At 36.1% G+C, this 27,173-nt stretch overlaps 1 protein-coding gene and 1 long non-coding RNA gene across 3 annotated transcripts in view; both read right to left on the minus strand.

Annotated features, from left to right (window-relative positions):
• Positions 1-299: 299 nt before the first annotated feature.
• LOC118277147 (uncharacterized) lies at positions 300-1,462 on the minus strand. The gene is made up of 2 exons (XR_007705997.1): positions 1,383-1,462; positions 300-899 (listed from the first exon to the last, which is right to left on the minus strand). It is a non-coding gene; the product is annotated as an uncharacterized LOC118277147 (long non-coding RNA).
• Positions 1,463-11,894: 10,432 nt separating this feature from the next.
• LOC118270005 (uncharacterized) overlaps positions 11,895-27,173 on the minus strand; it is a 226,449-nt gene continuing 211,170 nt past the window's right edge. The window contains exons 1-2 of one of the 2 annotated variants that reach the window (XM_035585420.2): positions 13,202-13,319; positions 11,895-12,742 (exon numbers count right to left, since the gene is read on the minus strand). In XM_035585420.2, coding sequence (XP_035441313.2) covers positions 11,995-12,738 — 744 coding nt within the window. In that variant the 5' untranslated portion in view covers positions 12,739-12,742; positions 13,202-13,319 and the 3' untranslated portion in view covers positions 11,895-11,994. Of the gene's footprint in view, positions 12,743-13,201; positions 13,320-27,173 lie in introns of those variants that run through there. The other variant, XM_050698637.1, reaches the window with a different exon arrangement.

Here is a 27,173-nt window from a genome sequence, read left to right on the forward strand (position 1 = left end):
ATTCAGTGTTCATATTACTATCAGAAATTATAATTATTATTTGTTTAATAAAATCATACATAATACTATGTAACTTAACTTGATAAATGTATTATGTACATAGTTTTTATAAATGGTACATATTTATACCGTTTATAAAAACCCTCTAATACCCTATACCTTATTATATGACTTATAACACAATTGATAAAAAGTGGGTGTACATTGTATAGCGGCATTATTTGGCATAATTTGCCTCTGTCTACTCCTTCGGGGATAAAAGGCGTGACGTTGACATTTAAAAAAATTAACAAAATATAATATGACAAAATAAACTATTTTTATTAAAATTAAAAGATTACATGATTATTTTAAGACTAATCTTAATATTAACTTCTTACAGTGCCTAGTTCAAAACACGTTCTGGCAATATCACTACTGGGTGAGATTGGATCGGCTTGATCACATTTGGGTGAGGTTGGAGCGGCTCGAATACTTCTGGGCGAGGTTGGGCCGGCTCGAATACTTCTGGGCGAGGTTGGGTCGGCTCGAATAATACAGGCAGTTCGATATTGAAATCACGTGTAGCTAGGCATGACTATTATTGGTATATCGTAACTGAGCCCATGTTGCTGAAGGCGGTCTGAATATAATCAATTCTAAAGATGTTCTGCACAAGCATTCCGGAGGTAGAAACGGCTGACTTAACTTCTTTTGGCGATGCAAGTGCTGCTGGAATACCTTCTTGTTGATCGACAGGTCCAACAGCATCAGGCTCACCGTTCAAAACAGCAGGGTCTTCCACACTCGGTTCTGGAACCGGGGCTGGTGCAGCAGTATCAGGGTCCACTGGTTCACGGGCAGGTAATGCAACAGCTAGAGCAATGACCGATGCAAAAACCAGCAAGTTCTTCATTTTTCTGAAAGAAAGAAAAACATATTTGTAGTAGGTATGTCTAAAGTCGCACACAAATTGTAATTGCGCGAAGTATTATTTTATGTTTTTCAAAATTATTTTTAAAAACCCGAAATCAGTTTCTTTCATTCAAATGTGAGATGAGAGTCATGCTTCCTCACAATATTCTTCATCATCACGGTTCAACCGATACCTTGGCCTCACAGAAAACCGACGTGAAACAATGCTTGTGTGTGTTTCGTTGTATGTTTGAGGTCACCGGAGTCCCAATTACCCCCCTTCTCAATCCCCGATTCCTCAACAACCCTTAAGTTGCTAATCCCCAAAAGGCCGACAACGCACTTGTAACGTCATTGTTATTTCGGGTGTCCATGGGAGTTGGCGATTGCTTACCATCAAGTTATCCGTTTCCTTGTTTACCGGCTTATACCATAAAAAATATTATTATAGCAAATCAAATAAAGGACAATATTTTTTTAGTACTCACCTCAAAATTATTTTTATTGCACTTCTTTAGTAATTGCAATATAGTTGCACGTCGATTGCAAACTGTGATTTTATTTATTGAAATTGGTCTTTTTATATACTTACTTGTACCTAAATAATAATAAGACAAAAATAATAAGTGGGACGAGATAAGATTATTATTTTGAATTACTTCAGAGTCCGTACAATGTTATTATCGCCAAAGACTTTCTTGGATTATTACTATTATTGAATATTAGTGTTACATTGTTCTCATATAGTTTAAGCAATCGAAACAATGTAACCAAGAATAGGCTAGTTTCCTAAGTAAAATTCAATACTTTTTTCGAAACGTCAAAAACGATATTTTCTATGAACTTTGTATGAAATTAATACTCTATTATGACGTCATCACATTTTTACGTTAAAAAGCAGTCTTATTTCTAGAAAATTTGCGAGAAAAAGTCGAAAATTAAGTAGTTCATTAACGACAGTGTGATTATTTTTCAATATTTTAGTGTATTGAAAAGTTGCAATAATTTATTTTTGACCGAAGATACTGCCCAATTGTATTGTGAATCTGATTGAAAAAGAGTAAACAAACCTATGGCGTTTCTTGCTCATTCTTTTCCATAGGATCTACACATCTACACATATCATCATACATCTACACTTTGGAACGAGTATTATGAAAATATTCTTTTAGCTCCCTGCTCCTGACCTAACATGCAATGTTGGACCATCAGTGAACCAGGCACCGTAGAGCTCCATATAGAATATTGCCCACCGCGGCCCCTCTCCTGAACGAACTGTGAAAGCTCTACCCACCCACATTTGAATAATGCCGTGATGATTTCAAATGCAATCGGTTTTCGGATAACGTTCAAGGGTTTTAATCTAATACTAATGTTGTATTTGCTAGCATGGTGAGAGGGAAAAGGTATTAAGTTTGGTTTTTAGATCCTGTGTTGTCTCATAACACAATATAACGCCCTACTTAACCCTGAGGGGATAGATAGAAGCGCATATTTGCAATACAATACTGGTGATGCGGCGGAGTTTGATTGCCGCACGGAGCAACTCTATGGGTGATCCACAAATAGTTGTATCGGGTCTACATAGACCGTGTCATATGTATGTAAAATTGTATGTTTGTAAACGCACTCACGACACAGAAGAAAATTCTAGTGTAGGGCAACGTTTTATATATATAAAAAATAGTTCTCATATATTGCATAGGAATTACTCTAATTTCATACATTGCACCGTCGCAATTTCATACAGAGAAAAATAAGAACCGAAACTGCGCCAAAAATCCAGAAATCAAAACCTTGACTCGTTTATCATGCTTGTGGTCATTACATCAAGAAAACTATCAACTACAATACACAAACATACATACACACTTACATCTCTCTATATCTAGACTAAGATACAATATATGACATACCGACCCTACTTGCGGTGTCACCTCCGCATTCCACAGAGCGCTGTGGTCTAGCACCTATGTAACTATGTTCAACTATGCCGTGTCTGGACACGGTAGGGGAAGCCACGCGGTTGAGGTTTGTGCGGGTCACCTCTCTACTATGTGGGGATGAAGATATAGGGCATTAGATCAGAATTAGTGCATCGGGTTGTTAGGAAACCTCTGAAGATGAGACGTTGATTGGTTTGTTTAAAAATTGTGTACTTGTTTTTGAGATTGTCGACAAAACAACAACGTCACGCCTTTTTATCCCCGAAGGGGTAGGCAGAGGTGCACATTACGGCCATTTGTGTTATAAGTCCTATGTAATAGAGGGTGAACCTATTGTCATATACTGGGCACAATTCCAGACTCCATACTATTAATAAGAAATTTTTGAAAAACCGAAAATAGCCCAGTAATACTTTGCCCGACCCGGAAATCAAGACCCTTTATCTGGCAGCCGCACTTGCGACCACTCGACCAAAAAGGTAGTCAGGTAGGCAGAATGTCGATTACAAATAAAGTGTAATAGGTAATCGTTGTTGTTTTCTTTGCTATGTTAGTGTTTATGCAGTTCTCATATCTGATTTCAAATTACATAATAAAATGTGTAAAGAGTACCTACATACGCTTTCTTAAAGTCACGTTTCTAGCTTTAGTCTGTCACTTAATCTTGACAAAACATTTTAATATTTCTTCAAAGACATATTATTTATTAATCTTCAACCCCCGAATACTAACCAGAACTATAATTAGAACTTGTGACGGATATTTACCATGTTTATTGAATTTGGTGAGTTTCCGATATTTCGGCACTGTTGCAAGCGCCATGATTCCGTGATCATGGCGCTTGCAACAGTGCCGAAATATCGGAAACTCACCAAATTCAATAAACATGGTAAATATCCCGTCACAAGTTCTAATTATAGTGTTAGTGACCATGTCAGTTTAAAAACTAACCAGAACATTTGAAGCGAAATGATTTAATTAAACAGAAATTACATCGTATTTTCCTCTAACTGTGTAATACCAAAAGGGCCCTTATCCAAATTACAACCAGCAGGATTCAAAACTTAATAAAACACAATGAAGGATTTAATAAACGATCTTTGCGTCTCTTTCTTTGGCTCCATAAATGGGTAGGAGTGAGAGAGATGGTGGTATGTAAGTGTGTGGCTATTTGCGTGGGGCTTATATGTGTCGGTGCAAAGCTTTCGTTATTATCTGCATCTGTGATTACAAAGGTTCTTGTTCCTGCCCATTGTAAAGTGTGGTTTGGTTCATGTTATAGGTGAGATACCTAAGTTTGTTCTATAAAACCGGTTTATCTAGTACCCACTGAAAGTTTCAAAACTCTGTTCTTCAGCATATTGTTTACTACCAGTTGTTTCAACTGTGTGTTATTGCTTAATGTTTTTTTGTGCTATAAGCCTGGTGGCGAATAACCTAATGGTAGGCAATCGTCGGCGCCCATGGACACTTGATACACCACAGGCGTTACAAGTGTGTTTTCAGCCTTTTGGGGTTTTTGGGGAATCGGGGATTGGGAAGGGGAGTAATTAAGCCTCCAGTAACCTCATTCACACAACGATGCTTGGCTCTCCCAAACTTAAATGTGTTAATAAAAAGGTTTGACATAATGAGAAGCACTCACTAAATTCATGATTTTATTCTACCGAGCCATCTGTCAATACTTCATTATCGTCACTACATGTCAACGATTTGAGAAATGATTAAATATTCGCATTTATTTTTATACAGCTTTATTAATAAAATTACCAATCCTGCTACATTTGCTTATTTTCCCCTATCCTAAAACAAATCTCTAAGCACATTTTTCATTAAACACATCTAGGGACAGACAACTAGATTCTATGCCTTGGACCATACGATGGACGATACAGAATCTACCGAGCGTATGTTTAATCAGCACCCTGTGGATATTGCCTAAGCAATAAAACATGCTGTATAAGCCCTTGTACTACACATTCCAGGCTAAATACTAAAATTATTGATTACATTGTTTCGTGGCAAAGATAATATGAATCAAGTGGTCGCAAATATGAGGTCTCAGATATCATTCCCGAGTAGAATAAAGTATGAATTTTAGGTTTATAACTTTTCAGCACAATGTCCCATATATAAATTGTAGATTGGCTTCTAGAACTAAAGTTATCGACGTAGCTCAAAGGATTAGCAAGCTGAAGTGGCAGTGAGACAGTTGTTTCGGGTCATGTGTATGGTTGTTAAGGCACCCACGACGCAGCAGAAAATTATAGATTGGAGCAACATTTTTAAAAAGAAATAAAAAGAATAGATGTTATACAAATACAATACAATACGATACAATAAGAGCCCAAAATAAAAACTTCATTAACGAGTAAGCCGACGGCGGCCGCAATGCGTCAAGCTCAAAGCGACCTGTCAATTATAACAACTAACCTTTATTTATTGAGGCAACACTAAGAGTTGGTAATTGGGAGACGTGGACTGAATGCTAAAATGGCAACACTGGTATGAGTTACGTGAGCGAGAGGGTAACGGGTAAAAATGGCGGTTGGAAGGTTACTTAAATGTTACTCGAGTGGTAGCATGCTGTTGCAAAAGGGGTCTTAGGTTCCCGAGCTATTATGGGGTCCTTTAGGTGGTAGGAACTCTCAGTAATATAAGAGGTAAGCTTTGAATTATACCTAGTCCATGGAATAAAGAGATATAGGATTCGTAACACAGTGGCAAAATGATTGTGTAACCTGTGCTTACTAAACTAGAATTTTCTGTTGTACGTCATTACCTATGACAAACTTAATTTTATTTGGTCTTCTCACAATAGTCTATTATTAATGCTATTTCAAATATTATACAGTATAGATAATAATAAGGATGATGGCGGGGTTTAAAAATTTAAAATCTGTTTAGTCCGTTAGTTAGGTAATGAAAAAATATTAGACACGTATTTTTTTATTTTGTCAGTTCTACCTGTATAAAATGTACCTAGAAGTGACGTCACGCGATAATTCAAATCGATGTATCTTCAAAAGTAATGATTTCCGTAAGAAAATAAAAAAATACGTGTCTAATATTTTAAAATAGTGTACAAGACGGACATTAAAATAAAAATAAGTCATCTACACTATTATACATGCATACATCTTGAAAAGAGAAAAGTGTATACAGCAGTGAAGATTTGTGATGAAAACAGGAGCATTAAGGAGTGGGCACCAGATGTTTGTTCACGTTTACTGCAAGACGAAGGGTTATTGTTGATACTACTCTAATAGATTGGCCGAACTGCTCACTATAGATTAGGTATTCATTCATTTAGTAGCTAGTTTTGTTTTAAATTTATTTTCTGTTATCAATGTACCTATAGGTATTTTTTTTTCAACACGAATACCTTGTAACTAAAGATAATAACTTTAGAAATAATTGACAAGGGTTTTTTTAAGGGAGAACCATCTAATCGACTTCTCCCGCCTTGGGTGAGGCGAGGATACCACGTGTCAGACTCTTACTGTGAAAAACCACCCCGTTCCTTCTCCAGCTTTAAGTTACCGGAGACCTCTTCCCAATCTTCCTAATCCTCGATTCCCCAATAACCCTTAAATTCCTAACCATTCATATGATAATTCAGTGTTGCCTAACGCTTTCAGTAATGAAGTAAAGTGTGGATTTTTTGTTATGTTTAAGAATACAAGTATTATTTAGATCAGGTGACGTCATTATAAAAAAATCTAGAACTGCCTATGAATTTTAATACATTTGGAATTTATTTATCGGTGTCGCTGGCTTAAGTCTGTCTGGATTTTCTTTTGTTTGAGACACAATTATGTAGTCTGTGTTCATACATATGATACATAGATTAAAAATGTGTATTTTTTTTTATCGAAAGCCTAATAGATTAATTTGGTTTCCGGTTTTTTTATAATGAAAATTAGGTCAGCAGTTGAATCATTTGTTTACATTATCATATCGTACGCATTCCGTATGACGTCTTCAGTATGCATCGCATATAGGCATTGCTTATGATGCCGTACGATGCGGATCAGTGGACGCAGTTGTATGAGTTTCTATACAAGACAAACTAAAATCCGTTGCGTGCGATGCGGGTTTGTGGACGCTTACCTTAAATCAAAAATGGATGGACTGATTTGATTAAATTATTGTTTAATCGATAATCTTTTTTATTAAGATTGTTTTAAGATTAATTTTCAAATGTCGGGTTCCTTTGTTACGCGTTGAAACTGCATTAACTAAATTTCATGATAATAGTTACATTGAATATCAATTAACGTAGTCTCGAATGGTTCAAAATTGTAATCTTATCTCGTAACTGTATGTGTTATATTTGTCTGCACCCAGATACAAGTAAGAATATAAATAGATCGATATCAAAATATGAAATTTCAGTTAACAGTTAACAATCAACTATTGCTATTGGTAAGAAGAAGTGAGAAATAAATCTTGAGGTAAGTTCCACAAAATACTAAATTTTAAAAGTCTATGTATTTAAGTTCGTGCTATGTCTATACTTCTAACATTTAAATAAACAAAACATGTATCAATTAAATGATTGAAAAAAAACAAAATATTTTAAAAACAATATCGGTACCGTATAGCTATTTTGATAAGTGTCTAGTTTTGTATTTGTTTTTAAAGAAATGTGAGACTTCATTTAGTCTACAAACTTAGATAAATACATACTACATATATTTTTCTTTATTTCAGAAAAATGAAGTACCTGCTGGTTTTCGCATCAGTCGTTACACTGGCTGTTGCATTACCTAGTCGCAAACAAGCTGAACCTGTTGCTGCTGGACCAGTTCCGGTTCTAGAACCTATTGTAATAGGCCCAGCTATTCTGGACGGTGAACCTGTGGCCATTGGACCTGCTTTCATAAAACCTGGTGCGGCTGGACCAGTCCCGGTTCTAGAACCCATTGTAGTAGGCCCTGCTGTTCTGGACGGTGAACCTGTGGCTATTGGCCCTGCTATTCTGGACGGTGAACCTGTGGCTATTGGACCTGCTTTCGTAAAACCTGTCGCCGCTGGACCAGCCCCGGTTCCAGAATCTGACAAAGTACTAGTCGTGCCAAGAGCTAAACTTGACAAGCCGGTCGAAATTCATCCAGTAGTCCTGCCAGATCATTTGAACTAGGCAATGTAAGAAGTTCATGTTAAGATTGGTCCTTAAATAATCATGTGAACGTAAACAGTATTAATAAATATTATTATTTGTGATATACATAATATTTTGTTTTATACGGACCGGAGTGTTAGCACGGCCTCACAGAAAACCAACGTGAAACAACGCTTGCGTAGTGTGCCGTTGTGAGTGAGAGTATCGGAGTCCCAATTATCCCTTCCCAATGTTCCCGATCACCGATACCAACAACCTTTAAATCCCTAACCCCCAAAGGACATTGCTTACCATCAGGTGATCCGTCTGCTCATTTACCGGCTTATACACACAGTATTTGATTCCATTAAACAAATATTATGATTTCCGATAGTTATCTATAGATCCCTTTGACTGGTTATTACTTCTCAGAACTATACCACAATGTTGACAGATGCAAAGGTATGTAAACACATAATATGTATGTATTAGTGGTTATTAGTTCTCTCTATGTATTTGAACACGTTTATTACTGCAGAAAATGACTGCCTCGTTTGTCGACTGGTTGCAAGTGCGACTACCGGACTAGGGGTCTCGGGTTCGATTCCCGGGTGAGGCAAAGTAATGCTGGGCTATTTTCGGTTTTTCGAATAATTTCTCAGTAGTAGCACGGAGTCTGGAATTCTACCCATTATATGGCATTAGGCTCACCTCCTATTACATGGGACTTATAACACAAATTGTGAAAAGTGGGTGTACATTGTTCAGTGGCATTTCGTGCCGTAATGTGCACCTCTGCCTACCCTTTCGGGGATAAAAGGCGTGACGTTGACGACGTATTTCAGCACTAGTACTGTAGGAACGGGTATGAACAATGAACATGACGCTTCACCTTCACATTTTTACCTCACCTAATTTCATTTTAATTACTCATCCATTATTTAAGTAGATTAAAGATGACAGATATTTGTATGGATTAGTCAAAGGTATGTACTGTCATATTTATTTTAATCTGTATTGAATGATTCATTAAGTAGCTGTTGATAATAATGTTTACATTTAGGTATTTAGGTACTCTAGGACATTTGTACCTAATTCAAGTAAAAAAGAAATAAATAATTGGCTTAACAAAAAAGAAATATATAATAGTCTGTCAGTCTGTCTGTCAGTCTGTCAATGAAGCTGGTAAAAGCTAGGTTATTCTAGCTAGCTGCTAGCTCTATAAAGTACTTATGTTATGTATAAATAGTTTTAAATGGTTAGTTATTAAAACTAATGTTTGAATATTCTTATATTAGGAACTAGTTGTTGCCCTCGATTTCACTCGCGTGGAAGTTTATTATTTATTTATTTATAGACTAACCACAAAACCGTTGTAATGGTTTGACTGTGGGGTCACTGAATCTCTAGGTTAGAATGTTAAATATTTCTAAAAACTTAAAGTGTCCAAGTAATATAATTTTAATTTGATTATGTATGCATTTTACAAATAAATTCAAAATACTTATTATTTTAAGGTATAGCCTTTTTGTATACCACATATGTATAGATATCTAGATAGCACTGTACGTACGGTGCAGTTAACAGTTGTGTAACATGTATCGGGCTAGATTCCCGTGCCGGCCAAAAAGTGATAATGGTATTTTTTGAGTAAAATGACAATACTTACCCCTATGCCTGCCCTTGGAAAGCACGTAAAGTCGTTGGTAATACGTCTGTCCTCTCTCCGGTCGTGTCGGTCTACCGTCCCATTGGGTTCAGAGAGTCAGGGAACAAAGAGTGCACTAGTATTTGCGCACACACTTGTACACTATAATATCTCCTGCGTAGTGGGTTAGTCTAGTTAGACAGATTGGCCACCGTGATCGAAATCGATTGGGAGATTTATTTACTAGATATAGGTAGATAGATTATTTTTAATCGTCGGAGTTTTTGTAATGAAACTGCATTAATCGGGGGAGTTTTTGTAATGAAACTGCATTAATTAATTTTCTTGATAATAATAAAAACAATGACGGACTCTGAAGTAGTTCAAAATAATAATCTTATCTCGTCCCACTTATTATTTTTGTCTTATTATTATTTAAGTACAAGTAAGTATATAAAAAGACCAATTTTAATTAATAAAATCACAGTTTGCAATCGACGTGCAAACTATTGCAATTGCTAAGGCAAGAAATAAATTACTGAGGTAAGAAAAAAGAAACAAAAAATTATAATTTCAATAATTAGTGTGCAACTTTAGATATACATACCTAATATTTTTTTTTTGTTTCAGAAAAATGAAGTACTTCCTGGTTTTTGCATCGGTCATTGCTCTAGCTGTTGCATTACCTGCCCGTGAACCAGTGGACCCTGATGCTGCTGCACCAGCCCCGGTTCCAGAACCGAGTGTGCAAGACCCTGCTGTTTTGAACGGTGAGCCTGATGCTGTTCACCCTGGTTTCGATCCACAAGAGCTTATTCCAGCAGCAGCTGCTTTACAAGATGGGGCAATGGATCGTACCTCTGGTATACCTATTGTGCAGAACATCTTTTACATCGGACATATTCAGGATGGCTTCAGCGGTATGAGCCGGGTTACGATTTACAAATAGGTAGGGAAAGGGGAGGCATGAGAGATGTAAGACAATAAAAAAATATATATGTTTACGTTTTTACATTCAACACTAATCATAACACTTAGGTTACTAAATAAATTTATAATTTAGAATAAATCAAATAAATTGTTTTATTTTATTTTTTAAGACCTCTATGAAAATTCCATCGTGCTGCAGAGTAGGGTCCCCTCTACTACCATTACCTACGGCTACGTACTACCGTACGGGGACACAGTAAAACACAGATTCTTTAGAGATTGAGCAAATGTGTACTTTTTTTGTCAATTTTAGCTAACGCATTATAGGCCCACTGGCCTTATAGCTGACAGGCCGTATAATTCATTCCATTCCTTTTATTCATGACTTACCCACAAACAGGAGCATTCCATCATGTCCCATAGACATGACTCTATTATGCCCGGAGCATGCCTCATAATGCATGCATTTTTTGGCATAAAATAGCATGACTTACTGATGCAAATACCATGTTTAAAAAAGAATAACTCTGAACGGACTAAGATTTGGAACTTGGCGCCATAGTAACTTTTATTTAGCTCAAAATTACCTATCCAATGATGTAACAAACATAGCTATTGGAAGGTGGGACCAGACTATGCATCATCCTTTACTTTTTTTTTAAACGTTTCCTCACACTAGGACTTTTTCTTGCATCGTGGCTGCGTATACAGTTTTATATGACACTTAGTCCAAAACAAAAATTTGTGGACAAACGTTTCGCGGCAGTCAGTTGCCACGCCATGCATCGATTTGATTCTATTAAACAAATAATTATAATTTCTGATAGAACACTGAAGCTCTTTGACTAGGTTATTAGTTCTCGGAACTATTCCACAATATTGACAGATACAAACGTATGTAAATACATATCATGTATGAATTAATGGTATTCAGTCCGCAATCTGTGTTCGATCATTGATACTGTAGGAAATAGTGGTATGAACAATAAACATGAGGTTATGCATTAATTTTTATCAAAAAATTAATAATATCAAAGTATGAGAATACTTTCTTTCACAGTTTCACGTACCTATTTTTAGCTCGCATAATTTCATTTTAATTACTTATCTTATATTTAAGGAGATTAAAAAAGGTATGTAATCGTATGGATTAGTCCAAGGTATGTACTGCCATGTTTATTATAATCGGAATTGAATGATACATAAAGTAACTATTGATAATAATGTTTACGTTTATTTATACAAAGATATTCTTATATTGGGAATTAAATAAACAAGATCTTGAAAACTTATTTATTTTTATCCATACATCATAAGAATCAATAAAATTCACATGAATAGGGTATAATATTAAAATAATAAAAAAAAAAATCCGGAACTAATATCTTATAATCAATAAAAAATACTTTGCAAGTGGTTGTGTAGATGGTGTCTCTGGTGCACAGTTCCTCTAGAATATAATAGTCGATTTAGTGTTCCTCAACGGGTTCGACGACCTGAGGAGTGGGGAGGACTGGGGTTCCAATCTCAACGGGGGCGATATCTACAACATGCACGGGTTCAGGGGCAGATTCGATGACCTGGACGGGCTCAGGAGCAGCCTCAACAACGTGCACGGGGCTGGGGACGATAGCCTCAGCAGGCAAGCTGGTGGGAGCATCGATGACGTGGGAGACACCGTTGATGTTCAGGATGATCTGGACCAGAGGGTTGGAGGGGGCAGGGGCAGGGGCGGCCTCCTCGACAACATGCACGGGCTCAACTGCGACGGGCTCCTCAACGAAGACGGGTCCGACGGCGATAGGTTCAGCATCGATGATAGCGGGTCCAACGGAGATTGGGTGAGTCTCGATGATAGCGGGTCCAACGGAGATTGGGTGAGTCTCGATGATAGCGGGTCCAACAGAGATAGGGTGAGTCTCGATGATAGCGGGTCCAACCGAGATAGGGTCAGTCTCGATGATAGCGGGTCCAACAGAGATAGGGTGGGAATCGATGATAGCGGGTCCAACAGAGATAGGGTGAGAATCGACAACAGCGGGGCCGACGGCAATAGGCTCGAAGTCCAATATAGCAGGGCCCACTGCGATGGGGACGTACTCGGCTTCTGGGGCGGGAGCGGGTCCAGCTGGGCCAGGCGCAACCAGGCCACGGTGGGCAGGGCCGGCTACGGCCAGAGCGATGACAGAGGCGACAATAAGCAGGGATTTCATTTTTCTGGAAGAGAAACAGAGAAGTAAAATTAGTGTTGCTCGGGTTCAGCTAAAGGTTTGTTATGTGTTTTCAAGTATACAAAACAAAAAAAATAAAAATGGAAACGGCGAAAAATGTGCTGTCCAGACCAAAGTAATACTCATAATATTAAAAGTATTGCAATTATGTCTTGTAACACCATCCAATACTAACTGTAGCAGTACTATTTCTTCTTATCTTATTAGCAGCTATTAATGTGCTCCCACACAGCAGTTATATAACATTAGAGACAGACTGTTATAACTTAACATTTGTGTTTAAACAAAATATAACAGTGGTTGTAGAGTATGTTACATGCTATTATAAATGTTACAAAATGTTGTATAACGTTATATAACTGCTCTGTGGAAGCACCTTTACTGAAGCTTTATAGCACAAATTATTATTATATTTAAATATTTAGTACAATTCAAATTCTCTTACCTGTTTTTGTTTACTAGATTACAAACAAACTATGCTTATATTCAATTCTTTAACCTTTTTATATAAAATAGTATCTTTTGGCGGATCTTGGTAGATAGTGGCGGATTACATTTTATTGCTGTTAATGCCTTCATTAAGATATAAATATTTAGATGGATTACTGTATGTGATTGATCGTTGTATCTAGGGTTGCTAACATTTTTTGTCGAAATATAGTAGGTAAGATTTTTTGATTTTTAGATCTTTTTTTGTGTTTTTGGTAGGAAACATAAATTTCGCATTTTTTTTTTGAGGATTTTTTTGCAATTTTTACATTTACATTTTTATCTATACTTCTATACTGAAAAGTTTGTTTGTTTGAACAGGTTAATCTCTGGAACTACTGGATTGAAACAATTAAATGGTAAAGTGCAAAAATATTGATATTTTGACTAAGCAAAGGGCTTACTTAAATATAGTAATTTTGCAAACTATACAATACTTCTAACAGTAAATAGTACGGTGCCCCGAAATATAGTACAATACTATATAAAATAGGACGGTTGGCAACCCTAGTTGTATCACGTGTTGCACTTGTTATATTGAGATATACCAGGTATAAGGTAGTTGACATGTACAGGTAATCAGCAGATATTCTATAGGCTGAAAAGTTCCTTTGTTTGTCACCGCCAATCTCTGGAACTACTGGATTGAAACGGATTAAATGGTAAAGTGCAAAAATATTGATATTTTGACTAAGCAAAAGCTTACTTAAATATAGTAATTTTGCTTTATACAATCTTCTAACAGTGTTGAATAGTACGGGACGTCGAAATTTAGTACAATACTATACAATTTTTTGCATAGTACGGTTGGCAACCCTACTTGTATCACGTGTTGCACTTGTTATATTCGATATTACAAAGCCATTACCCTATTATTGCTTTTCATAATGAGATTAAGCTTACCGTATAATGATTTATGTAGCGTGCCGAGTTTTCCGACTATAATAGCCGAAATTAGACGGAATATTCGTATAATAATACATTCGAAATTTAGGGTTGTATAAAAAAGAAAAAGGAAAATATAAACAACAACCTGTATATATTATATTTTATTTAGTAGATAGATTCAGTAATTGCGATTTTTTAAGGTCTCAGCACACATATGGGATCAGAAAGGGATCGTCACCGTATCGCCTCGAGCCGTTCAGAATGGTTTGTATTAAACTCCCTACTGCAACGCACACTAATCGGAATAATAACGTAATCGCCTCGCCTCGGAACAGGCTCCGAACTTGAATTCCCGCGCTTACGGCTCATCGTCCCCGCGCTTACGTTTCTCCGTCCCCGCGCTTACGTCTCTCCGTACCCGAGCTCACATCTCTTCGTCCACCCTTTCCTCTTTCCCTTCCCGCGACGGGACGGCGAGGCGTAAGCGCGGTGTCGCCTAGCCGTAGCCGAGTTGACTTACAGGCGCTGCTGATACGCTTTCGTTACGTGCGTACGGTAGGTTGACGCCTGGTTGACAGCGAGGCAAAAGGCGTTACGGTTACGATCCCTTTCCGATCCCATATGTGTGCTGAGACCTTTATTAGTTTTAACTCTATTGATTATTCTGTACTATCAGGTATTGGTATTAAGTTTTCTTCCCTCCCAATCTTCCCAATCCCCGATTCTCTAACAACCCTTAAATTCCTCACCGCCAAAAGGCCGGCAACACATTTGTAGCGCCTTTGGTGTTTCGGGTGTCCGTGGGCGGCGGCGATTGCTTACCATCAGGTGATTGTTTATCGGCTTATACCATAAAAAGATGTTATTTATTATTTCATTTATATATTTAGCGACTCAGTCGTTCTAATCCAAACTATAATTTACAATGTCAACCTCTAATTATCACTAAGGAAGTATTAATTATTAATGATAAATAATGTGCATTGATAATAATAATGTAAAGGTATTAAAATACAAATTGCCGTTTAATTTTATAATCTATTGCTATAAATTAACAATAAGCGCCGGTATACGGTTGATACAATGTAATTCATTAGATATGAACAATCATACAGGATTATGAACGTGGAAAGTTTTAGTTGAATTTTCAAAAGTCTATTGACAGTTGTTATTTTTTCTTACATCTCATCTTCTTGCCCTAATGATTAAAATAATTTATGTATAATATTGTGTATCCATGTTAAGTTTTGGAGATGGTGATCAAAGTCATTCGGTTTGTGAGAAAGAAATCCCCTTTCGCAGATGTATCTGCATGTGTGAACGCGTTAAACTCAAAAACTACTAGAATGGTTCTTGAGTTTTGAAGAAGGTTTAATTGTGGTCTTGCTTTCGCGTGCGAAGCTGCGGATGAGAAGCGTAATAATATAATTTTTAATTAGTTAAAATTATGCAGAGGCCTGTTACCCGGCTGGGTAAAAAACATGAATACTAAATACGTAGAATGGTGGCGTAATATAGTCGGCTGTGCAAGCTGGTGCAAGCCTCTGCACGCCTCGCTCGTGTGGCCATAGATTAATTAATGCTTAAATTAATGTAGATGCGACCAATAGGCATAATAATATTACGTATAAAACTACAACCCAGTTGACGTCCAGTTGATTCTAGTTTGACTGTGTTTAATACTTACTGTTTATTAAGGCTACTTTGTTGTTTGTTTAAATGTTTGTATGTTCGTCCGTCAATCATGCTGAAATTACTCAACGGATTTTGATGAAATTTGGTATATTAACAGGGCGTGGGCTGACTTGAGTGATAGGATTATTTATCCCATGGGAACGTAAGCCGCTGGTAGAAGCTAGTGATAAATAAAAAGATCTAAAGAATCAGAGACTACGTTTACAAAAACAGCTAAAAGCTCTAGTGTCATGGACGGCACTGGTCGCATATCATCAGGTGATCCGTCTGTTCGTTTGTCCCCTAACTCGTAAAAATGCCACAATTTCCACCATGTTCCCCTTCAACGTATTGTGATGAAGTAAGTTATCGATGTTATCTCACATGGGTAACGCGGCGTGTCGATGCAAGTCTACTGCGAAGAGGTTTGCGGACCGTTAATCTTATGGGTCGTTCGAACAAATTGTGATTAGTCGCTTCCTGACTCTTTGGTGTTTATATTTCCTGGGAAGGGATAAAGCGTTAGTGTCACGAGGCTTACGGTTTGTAGGGTTGCAAGTGAGCTATTATTACTATTTGTTATTTAAACATTCTTAGTACGAAAATTCAATTTTGATTAGCAAAACTAGATTAAGAGTTTTAAACCTGACTTGGTGTTTATATTCGAGTATCATGGAAAGGGATAAAGAGTTAGTCGAGTGATCACTAGTGTCACGAGGCTTTCGGTTTCCAGGATTGCAAGTGAGCTATTACAATTTTTTATTTCAAAATTCTTAGTAAGAAACCTCAATTATGATTACCAAAACTAGAGCAAGAGTTGAAAAGACTAAACATTAGGTACTGTTTTCACATAAAATCTAATAAATCAACCCTTCTGTATGTACATAATCTATGGTACGTTGCGGCAAGTCGTAGCGTGGATTAAATCGCACGCAAGCGAATGCACCGATGAGCTAATTGCTCACACAGACACATTGACAAACGTTTTGATTTATTTTACGTACTAGGTTTTGCTACCGAAACCTAAGTAGATTAGTGTATTAGTTTCATTTGAGATGACTAACTGCATATAAGTAAAGGAAGGGATGTTCCTTCGTACCTAATACTTCGATTGACGCGGTGGTTGGGCAATTGGCTGCCGTGAAACGGGTTGCGGGTTCGATTACCGCATGGAGCAACTCTTTGTGTGATCCACAAATTGTTGTTTCGGATCTGGGTGTCGTATGTATGTGTACTTGTATGTTAGTAAACTCATCCATGTCACGAGAAAATCCTAGCGTGGTGCTATCGTTTTTTAAAAGAAAAGAAAAATATTGTTTGAATAAGTAACTACGTTGTTTGCTATTTCTGAATATTTTCTACTAAATAAATGTTTTTAGTAATTTCTGATAAAAGAAAATACGTCAACTATGTATAATACTAAAAATACTATTTTATGGATTGCAAACCAAGTTCAGAAACTTTTCGCCTCGCTCAAGGCGGGAGAAGTCATTTAAAGATTTTCTCCCATCAAAAAGAAAAACGTATAATTACAATTTGAAATCAGTACACAACCTACACAACCAACCAAACCACATAAAGAGTCACCTCCACACACTAAACCACCAAAACAGATAGCTACACAGAACAGAGAAAACATAAATTCAACAAAGATCCAAAAACCGAACCGTCTTTGCAACCAAAGCAACGACGTACCAAGTACCAGATAAATCGCTTGCATTACCCAACCGCATCGCGATTCACAATCCAGACTTCCTAACCAGCATCTCTCACTATCGAAGCCAGTTCTATCACCAAATAAATTGCAGCCCTCCCCTACATAAATCCAGGGTTGGAACTAAAAGGAAATAGTTTAAAGACTGTGCTGATTGATGCCCAACTTGGAACTATAACTGTTCGGCAGGACAGTTGCAAACTAGCCAAGTTTTGGTATTTCTATTAGTTTCGAGTTGGCGGTTTTCGTTTGTTTTATTTTGGTTGGCAGCTGTTGTTTTATTGTTGTAAAGTGAGTTCGGGGTTTTTGTTTATCTTTAAGTATAGTGAGACACATGTGAGTCATCATACACAAGTAGTTAAGCAAAAAAATACCACACCAACGGTTCAACATCCAAACCAAATATACAAACTTTCACATTTTTAACATTAGTCCGATTACCGAAAGCAAAATATCGATAGTAAAAGAATCGATTCAATCAATTTCATATACCCATATAAAGAACTACAGGCATAATATATCAACAAATCCTCATAGACATAATAAATTAACAATAAATATAAAACACAGATATTTACACTTCAAACCTAAATCATAAACCTAATTTTATACCCCACATTCGTGACGTCAAACATGTTGAAAATTACGAGTAAAACCGCGTGCAAAATCCAGTTATAACACGAACCATAAAAGTGGTAGTACGTTGCAGCCGCGTATCGTTGGCCACAGCTGCGACCAAAGTCGCTCCTTCAAGGAGTAGTCACGACTCACGCCTACAACTGCGGCACGATAGACGAAATTATTTAGTTTTCAACTAGAATTTATGTTTTAAGGGAAGATGTTTATATCTGGAGTTAGGATTTAGAATTTAATATGTAAAATTATATTTTATTTTCACTAGTTGACCCTGTGAACGTTGTTTCGCCTATAAAAACCTTTTACTAACTATAATAAAACGTAACAAAAAAAAAAAAATTACGAAATTGGTTCCGCTTTTCTCGAGTTTTGGGTTGGCAACACATTTTATGATTCAATTTTATATTATAGACAACATCTTTTATTCGAATGAGTAAATATGAAAATGTTCAACATGAATTCCAACCTGTGATGATAGTCCACTTTTACCATACTTTGAAGTGTAAAAGTTTATTTACACTTTAAAGTATGGTAAAGGTGATCTATGCTGTCAAACGGCGAGAATAGTAACGGTGTAGAGAAGCATACATGTCATCACCACAAAGTACAAATAATGATTAGATCACAGATATTAGATAGTATAAGTAAATAAAAAGTTTTCAACAACACTGCAAAATGTAGTCGCTACCAACAACAAAACAATCTAAACAGCAAACAACACTTGTAATTAAACTGCACCGAAACCCGTAAACAAAACGAGTTTAACTGGAAAACTAACCGTTAATATAGTGTTATTTAACAAGCGTATTACAAATATACAATTCGGAGCCATTTCCAAATATTTATAGACTCCCAAAATAATATTTTCTGGGCCGTAACAAGGGACGCGAATTCCGCGCGTAGGAATGGCGTCTAATTTTGTAAAGCGCTGTAGCAGCTTATTGGCCTTCGCTATACAAATTCTAGAATAGAAAATGGTTTCAACTAGATTCTGATGTTATGGTTGTATATTTTATATTCTGTAACACAATTGTGTTGCTTGAATTGTTTATTTTTTGTTGAAATATAATGTAACCTGGATTGTCTGTAGAATACTAGGGCAATACAATCGATTCTTTTCTATGAATATTTGTAGAATCATCATCAAATCAACAGCCTATGAATGGCCACTGCTGACCTCACAAGGTCTTTACCTTGTAACAGGTGTTGTGTAAAGGTATTAAGCGATTTGTTGAAAAATAGTATTATTTTATTATATTAAGATTTTTATTTTTATCTACAGTACAGCAAGTGACTTGAAATAAATTAACATACGTCATTTATTACTAAGGTAACTTGCCGAAGACACAAGAGATGTAAAACTATTATTAGATTAACAATGATAATGTATTGAAAAATAATATTGTATTTTTTTATATAGGTACACAAATAATAAGGAAACTAAAAACAACGTAAAACCTAAACTAAGCTAATCCGGTGGCATTGTCATTGGCTGTTTACATAGAATAGAGGCCAGTGGCCGATTATAAGCATGGCCCAACTTTGAACGTGATTAAGAGCTGCTACCCGGTACTGCGGATTGGATTCGTTAGTCTGGATTTTAGGATAGCTTGCTAACTTTTGTTTATGTTAGATATTTCCAATTAAAATTGTATTTTGTTTATACATTCATATCCTGTGATAATGATAGTGTAAGATATATTTTGTCATCATCCCCACTTTTTGAGTAAGAGAATTTTCTTAATTGAGAAAAAAACTACAATATATATGTATTATTTTGATGGAGACCAAGTCTAATTGCACTTTGATATACTTGAATTTTTAAACTACGATCTTTAGACGTCCGGATTTCTCAAATAATAATGAATTTTTAAATTATTGTCAATAATAGTTTCTGCATAATGACAACATTTATTTTAATACTACGTAAAAATAAATGTGCAATTTGCAATAATAATACAAACACTGACATACAATAGAAAAAAAAAAACACTACTCGAATAAAAACAGATTAAAAAGCCCTGTCTATTATTGCGCTCTAGAAATTGAATTCTCTCTGGTTTCGCTTCGTTTCCTTTTTCAAACTCATAATTTTTTTTCTTTGTGTTTTCTGTAAATCTTTTTAATGGCCAGCACTTTTTGCTTATCCCTTATTAGATAGAGGTTATCTGTTTTTCGTTTTGTATTTTCCGCAATAAATGTCTGTTTCGAAATCCTCTGAGGCTCCCACATTTTGTAGGAAATCGTGATGTCTTTATTTTGGTTTTGAATGATATTCGTTTACACAAGTGTTCAGGGAACTGAGTATTTTTATAATACACGCAGAGTCAGGTATTGTTTGAATTGTGGATGTACATAAAAAATTTAGACATGAGAAAGCCATGTTTCGGCACGAATGGGTCGGCTCGATAGGAATCACACCACGGTCTTACGGAATAGTTTTACGTTTCGCCAGGTGAGTGAGGTTATCGGTAGCCCAATAACATAACCACTCTTGTGTCTATCCACCCATGGGTAGTGCAAGTCAATTGCCATCGGGTGATCTGTCTGCTCTTTGACTGCTATCCTATAAAAATCTGAGTATGTATGTATTTTTTATAGAAGTCTTTTTACATCTAACTCTTTACAGTTTAGTAACCGTGTACGAGTTCATATCTTAATATTACTTTTCCTCCAGCGTACCACAGGCAGAGAGACTTTAACAAATTCCAAACTGAATTTTAATTTCAAGATTAAGTTTTTTGTTACGTATAATTTTATCTGTGTCATTCGCCTGACTTGTTTGAATTATTACGGGGAGAGTTTGGAACAAAGTTTGGCCTCACTTTTTAAATCGTAGAAGGAAGAATTATTTCACTGTTGGGAGTAAGTTAAATTGGTTACGTTTACAGCCTATCAAAGTTTTTTCAAGATGTTCGCTTTACCTGATACTTAGGTGGAGTTTGTTTAAAAGGTTTGTGTTATGTCGCTAATGTTGTAATGTGAGTTTAATTGTTGGTTACGCATGAGAGGCTAAACTGCTTGGTAGATTTTGATGAAATTTGGTGCAAGCAGAGATGCTACTTTAGTAATGGCTGCATACCTTTTTTCTTTATGCTGACCTCACCTTATGCAGTAGAAATAAATAAGCCAAATAAAGTAGACACATTTATCACTTGCTGCACAAAATACAAACCAAAAACGTTGCCAAGTGAAATTAAAAAAACAAAAAAGTTTTTTTCTCAAATCCCGCAATGAAACAGCAACTGGAGGCGAAATCCTGGTCATTCCGTGAATAATAGTGTTCCTTAACTTCACCAGTTTCCACGTTTTTTACCACAATAAATCTGCGAATCTTAAGTTTTTTTTTCGAGAAAAAATTGTCTAAAAGCAAAATGGCGGGCTTAAGTGCCTAAACAAAGTCGTTTAGCATCAAACAAAGTCGAGTGTACACATAATCCCGACGATATAAATTTTCGCTATGAATTTCTTTCTTTAGCCAGATAAAGTGAAAACTTCATACACGTTTTTGCGGTCAATGTGCGAAATTACAAATGTAATAAGCTAAGCTTTTTGCTAAGTTATTAGAAGAGGTAATGTATGTCATTTTGTTACTAATATCGGTCCCGTTAATCGGGAGGTCGCAAGTGTGAATTACTGAATGATCGGTCTCGAATTTGATGCCAGTGTCGGAGCAAATTATTATAGAATATTTTCAATTTTTTCTCAGTAATATCAGCCTCATTATCCTTATTAAAGTGAAGCGTATTAAAGAATAAGGATTGGTCTCAGAAAGCGCTACATAGAGAGGAGTATAACATGAGACGACTAAGGCTAAAAATAAAATAAAATAAAATAAAAGTAATAATAAAATTTGTGAAAATTCAGTGTTACATTGTGTACATTTCTGCACTTCAGTTAAAGAACCTTTTCAAGCATCAAAGAGTGTGATATTATGCTGCAGCCAAACATGTAAACTGTGAAACGCCTGTTGTTTTTTTTCAGCAAATTCGTTTTGTTTACGAGGTGACATAAAACAAATAGCATTATTAGGTTTGTCCAATACTAAGGGTAATCTTGGGAATACAATGTGAATATTGCCATAATAAATGTTTGTCGTTTGTTAAGTGAGATGAGACGCTTAATTCAACGTCATCTCGTAATATTCAAGACATCTGGGAATTTGTGTGGCCGAGTACTTTTTTGTTCTTTGTTTTGGGTAGTTTTTGTAAAGATAGCTTTAATTGTGGTATGTAAATGTTTTAAGGTGAAGAAGCCTGCTTGAATATGTTAATGAGTGTATATAATATGTAATACGAACAATATTAAAGTAATTTTGACTTGAAAGCTTTATTGTAATTTTCATAAGCAGTACTTTTTATTAAAGTATTTATTATATTCATCCAATCCCTAAACAAAATAAAATTCATTAACAGTACCTTTTAACGTACGGTATATATAGCAGTAGAGTATAGTAGGCTGTTGATAATTAGTATGACGAGTATCAAATTCGAAAAACAGTATTTTTAGTAGCCCCAGAGCTGTGTTTTCAACTATCTAGCCAACTTCAATTCATTGTCAATCAACATTTCACAATAGAATACAACAAAGATATCAAGAAATAACTAAAACACATTTATCAAGTTTCGAATAGAAAACGATTCTGTCTCTAACAAACTCCTGTTCGTTCAGAGCTGACTTCTAGCCATCATTACTCTTGGATCCTAGTTTTTGTATTGAAACCTAGGAGTTAGACTTGAAGATAAATGGGATACTCGATTTTTGCCTTCCACAATCTTCGAAAAGATATTGCAAAGACGGTTTTGATTTTAGATTTTGAATTGATCTTTCAAAGGTTTAGTGGTAATTGATGAGGCTTTTGGAGGGTTTAGTAAGGGATTGGTAAATAATGGTGGGGTTTTTAAGGGTTTCCAATAATTTATTGGGTTTTATTTGTGGTCAGTGGTTGCTCTAAGGACATTAGGTGATTTATATTGAACTAAATACGTATAAGTAACTGAAAATGTGTCTTGTAGCTATCTGTTGCACGAAGAATTATATTTTCTGTTTCAATAACATCGTGTCACCACTATGAGAACCGTTATTAAATGATATCTAAAAGCAATGCCTAAATAAAATAGTTCATGACTGCACGGTTAGTGCTTTAGCTAGGCAACTGGCTGCAGTGCAAGTTCTTAGCAAAACTCTTTACTAGATCTTTAGAAAAAAGCGGTTCGTTTAGAGTCAATGTATACGTCTACTTTACATTATAAAGTTCCCAGCCATTTCAAAGTTTAAACCTAGGTAAATTTAAATTTGTTATTAAAGAAAAACTTTGTAGTAAAGCTTTTTATAAGTTAAAAGCTACTTCAGCATAGTCAGGCTCCCGAATGAACTGCTATAATGTCCACACAGGTCTTGCTGACATGTTTGTAACATAGAGTTACATTTGAATTTATACAATTTGACATAAACTGTAATTTGACATTGTTTTATATTTTTTTTCCTTTTATATTTTTATATTTCCTTTTAAAATTGGTTAGTTTGAGGACCGTGTGAGACTTTTGCTAGTCATTTTATTTTTAGTAAATTATATTCTGGACAGTTTGAGCATTTGTGTGGCCTACCCAAATGTTCTTTTGGTTGGTGTTGTTCGTCGGATCATTCAGCAACAGCCGTCAGCTGAGCTGATTGTAAACTGACACATGCGTGCTGCCATCTGAACAGGTCCGCTCAAACTGCTGTGGTTCTTTCCTCAAAAGACCACTACAGAATCAACTTGCACGGTTCTCCGACATCTTTAATTGATTTTGTCTGGACTTTAAAAGAGACTATGACCTCTGAGTTTGTTTCGGCATTTCTTCTCAGAGTAGTCGGATAGGAAATGCCGTGCCTCATCTAGTTATTTAAGATCATATGACGTGTAATAAGTGTTATTTTATAACCTATTTGCAAAATAAATGATCATTTATCATTTATCATTTATCATTTATCATTTGTGTGATCCATAAATTGTTGTTTCAGGCTAAAAGCAAAAGTTTAGGAAATATTTTTTATAAGAAACTCCCTCTGCTAGAATCATGTAAGTCAATGGATTTTTGAACTGTTAACTGTTCCATTTTCATTAATTTTCCAACAATTTTTGGGGCGGAACTATTCAAGATTATTCAGTGAATGTGGCCTTATGGTCAACCGAAATAGTTCTTAACCCACAAGTTGCTAAGTTTTTCGCGCCTTCAGCACCGCGGTCCCGCAGACCCGTGTCAAAATGTGACGAATTCAATCATGACTCGACGAAGGGTTGACCAAGAATGGTCCAAGTTTGAATACTTTTGCCCCTTTTTAGGCGTCTGTAAACGTGTGATTTATGTCAGAATATAAATTACTGGTTTGTTTTTTTTTTGTTGTATATTTTTTCCTTTTTTATCTGGTTGTGTTGATGTCACCTACAGTGGGTAGTTTTATGTTTCTTATGTGTCTCAAAGTTTGGAATTTGGAACAGTACCTATATATGTATCTAGAAGAGACAAGAATCATATATCTTGCTTGTTCATAGGTGCATTAGCTCTCGACTATTAAGTTGGATGTGTAAAACAGTAGTATCGTCGACTAAAGTCAACTCCATGTTGCATTTTAACATTTTTCGAGTTTAATATAAAGAGTAAGAGCGCGGGCTTTGGTCGGGATCACTACATAATTGTACAAGTTGCTATTTGGAAACATACGAGTAGAAATATAGCTTGGGACCAGGAACGCAATAAGTATTATTAGATGTTGTGATGGTTGTGATGGATCGATTATAGTACATCACACTAACTATTCAAAATAAAGAGAAGGTGTCTTATATTTAACATCATATCAGTTACAAGACGAAGTTATATTACCAACTGATAGTAAAAACAAAATACAGGATGGGCGATTTTAATTATCACCGGACAAGATACCTCAACCTTGATAAAATTAATAAATTTTGCGATAAATATGATGTGGTATCTTAACACTGTTACCGATTTTATGTTTTTGTTGTAATGTGGTAATGATTGTGTGACAGGTACATACAATTCTAACATTTAAATAATTATCTTGACCTAATTTCAATCATTTGGCAATGTAACTTTCCGAGGGGATAGGTAGTAGCATAATTACCGGGACGCTGGCTCGAAAAGCAGGAGTAAAATCAAAGTGGTTTTTAGTCAGTAAGAGTGTCACACTCCCTTTCGCCTCGCCTAAGACGGGAGAAGTAATTGGATGATTTTACCCGCTCTAAAAAAAATCAATGTAACTTTCAACTGACAAATCAGTAGCATTTCCAAGCCAATTCAACCCCCGTATATTGCACAAAGACTAGTAGAGACGTTGTTTCGTGGTTGCTTACAAGGAAAATGCCTCTAAGCTCCAAATATTGAGTATTATATAGATTTATTGTATTCCTGAGCTCATTTCTTTTGTTCCATGTAAGCTACTTACAAGAAATATCGTTAGTGTGTGTATACTGTGTATTAATTGACTGTTAACGTCATCTTCGATTATAGTTTAGGTAGTTCATTAACTTGTACATTGAGGAATAATTCTTGTTCTCGTATTTCTCTGTGGTTATTGCTATGTGATGGGAATTCGTTGTCTGTATTATGGGGAGGTGCTTTTATATGTGTCGATAATTGTATTATTGAGATGGAGGTTATTTGATTTGTTGTAGGGAAGGAAACTGTTTGGCTGCACCACTATTTATGTAGTTTTAGATCTAACAAAAATAGAACTAAATGTTTAGCAGTGGACGTCTCTCGGCTGATGATGATGATGATGACATAATTTTTAGTGAAAGAACTTGGGCAATTTAAGGGTGATTTTCCGCCACAAGTGTGTTATGAAGCTGTGCTGCACAAGCAAAATTATGTGACCGTTTGAGACATGAAAACTGCAATCAATATACCAAGATAAGAGAAGGACATGACCAAAACGAAGTTTTAAACTCACTTCGCATCCTTATTATTCAGTACATGAACAGTCACCAGTACATCAAGCTACCCCTGATCTGTCAAATAAATCCAATACATTTTCAACCATAACAATTTGCAATAAGGTCCAAAATACATTGAAGAGACATCATTAACATGCAAATCAGCTCGTTAACGTAGCATGGTGAAACAATAGATGGTGGTAGTACTATAATGTTTGAGTAACGTCTTCTATAATGAGAATAATGTATCAGAACTGGTTATGGAGGGTCTCTGAAGATTCCTATGTGGAACGGTTTATATGTAGTTGAATTGGAGTATAATTATGCGAAGGCACCGAAGTTGGACAGGTTTGGACTCAAATGGTGTCTAAAGCCTAAGTAAAAAGTCTGTGTGTTGATATATTATGGTGTTACTAAACATGTAGGACTAATGGCAGATTTTTTTTTCAGGTGAGAAAGTCTTCCTGGCTCTGGCGAGGCGAGACAGAGTGTCAGACTCTTACTGACTAAAAACCACCCATTTTTACTCCTTTCCTTCGAGCTCTGGTAATCCGCAGTTCAGGGCCCCATCTGTAGTGGTCTTATGGCGCACATGGAATGTGACAACTAACAGTCGATGGGACAAAAAAGTTCTATAATGGAGGTCAGGTACCGGCAAGCACATAGCAGGACGTCCACTCATAAGGTGGACAGACGAACTATATGTATAAGGTCGCTGAGAGCGGCTGCATGTAAACTTCATAGGTGCGATGTAGGATTTATGATGTCATCCGTTGATTTGTTCCAGTATCGTCTATGTGCGACTTCTGTCATCTGTCATGTGTCGCCCTAAAACCTATCTTGTCTCTATGCAAAAAAAATATATGACGTTATAATGACAAAAATAATTCATCGTCCACATTCACCCATTCTACCTACTGTCCGTAAATGAAGGCTCGTTCAGACAGTGTAAGCTGCATGCTATTATTCGTGCAAGCCGCGTTCAGGTCGGATATTAAATTGTCGATTGATTGATAGTTTCCTTAGTGGTAGCCCCGTGTATTGATGTTGGAGTGTGTTATGGGGTAGCTCCGTATAAAG

Source organism: Spodoptera frugiperda, chromosome 15, assembly GCF_023101765.2.
Source record: "Spodoptera frugiperda isolate SF20-4 chromosome 15, AGI-APGP_CSIRO_Sfru_2.0, whole genome shotgun sequence".
NCBI classification, from domain to species: domain Eukaryota; kingdom Metazoa; phylum Arthropoda; class Insecta; order Lepidoptera; family Noctuidae; genus Spodoptera; species Spodoptera frugiperda.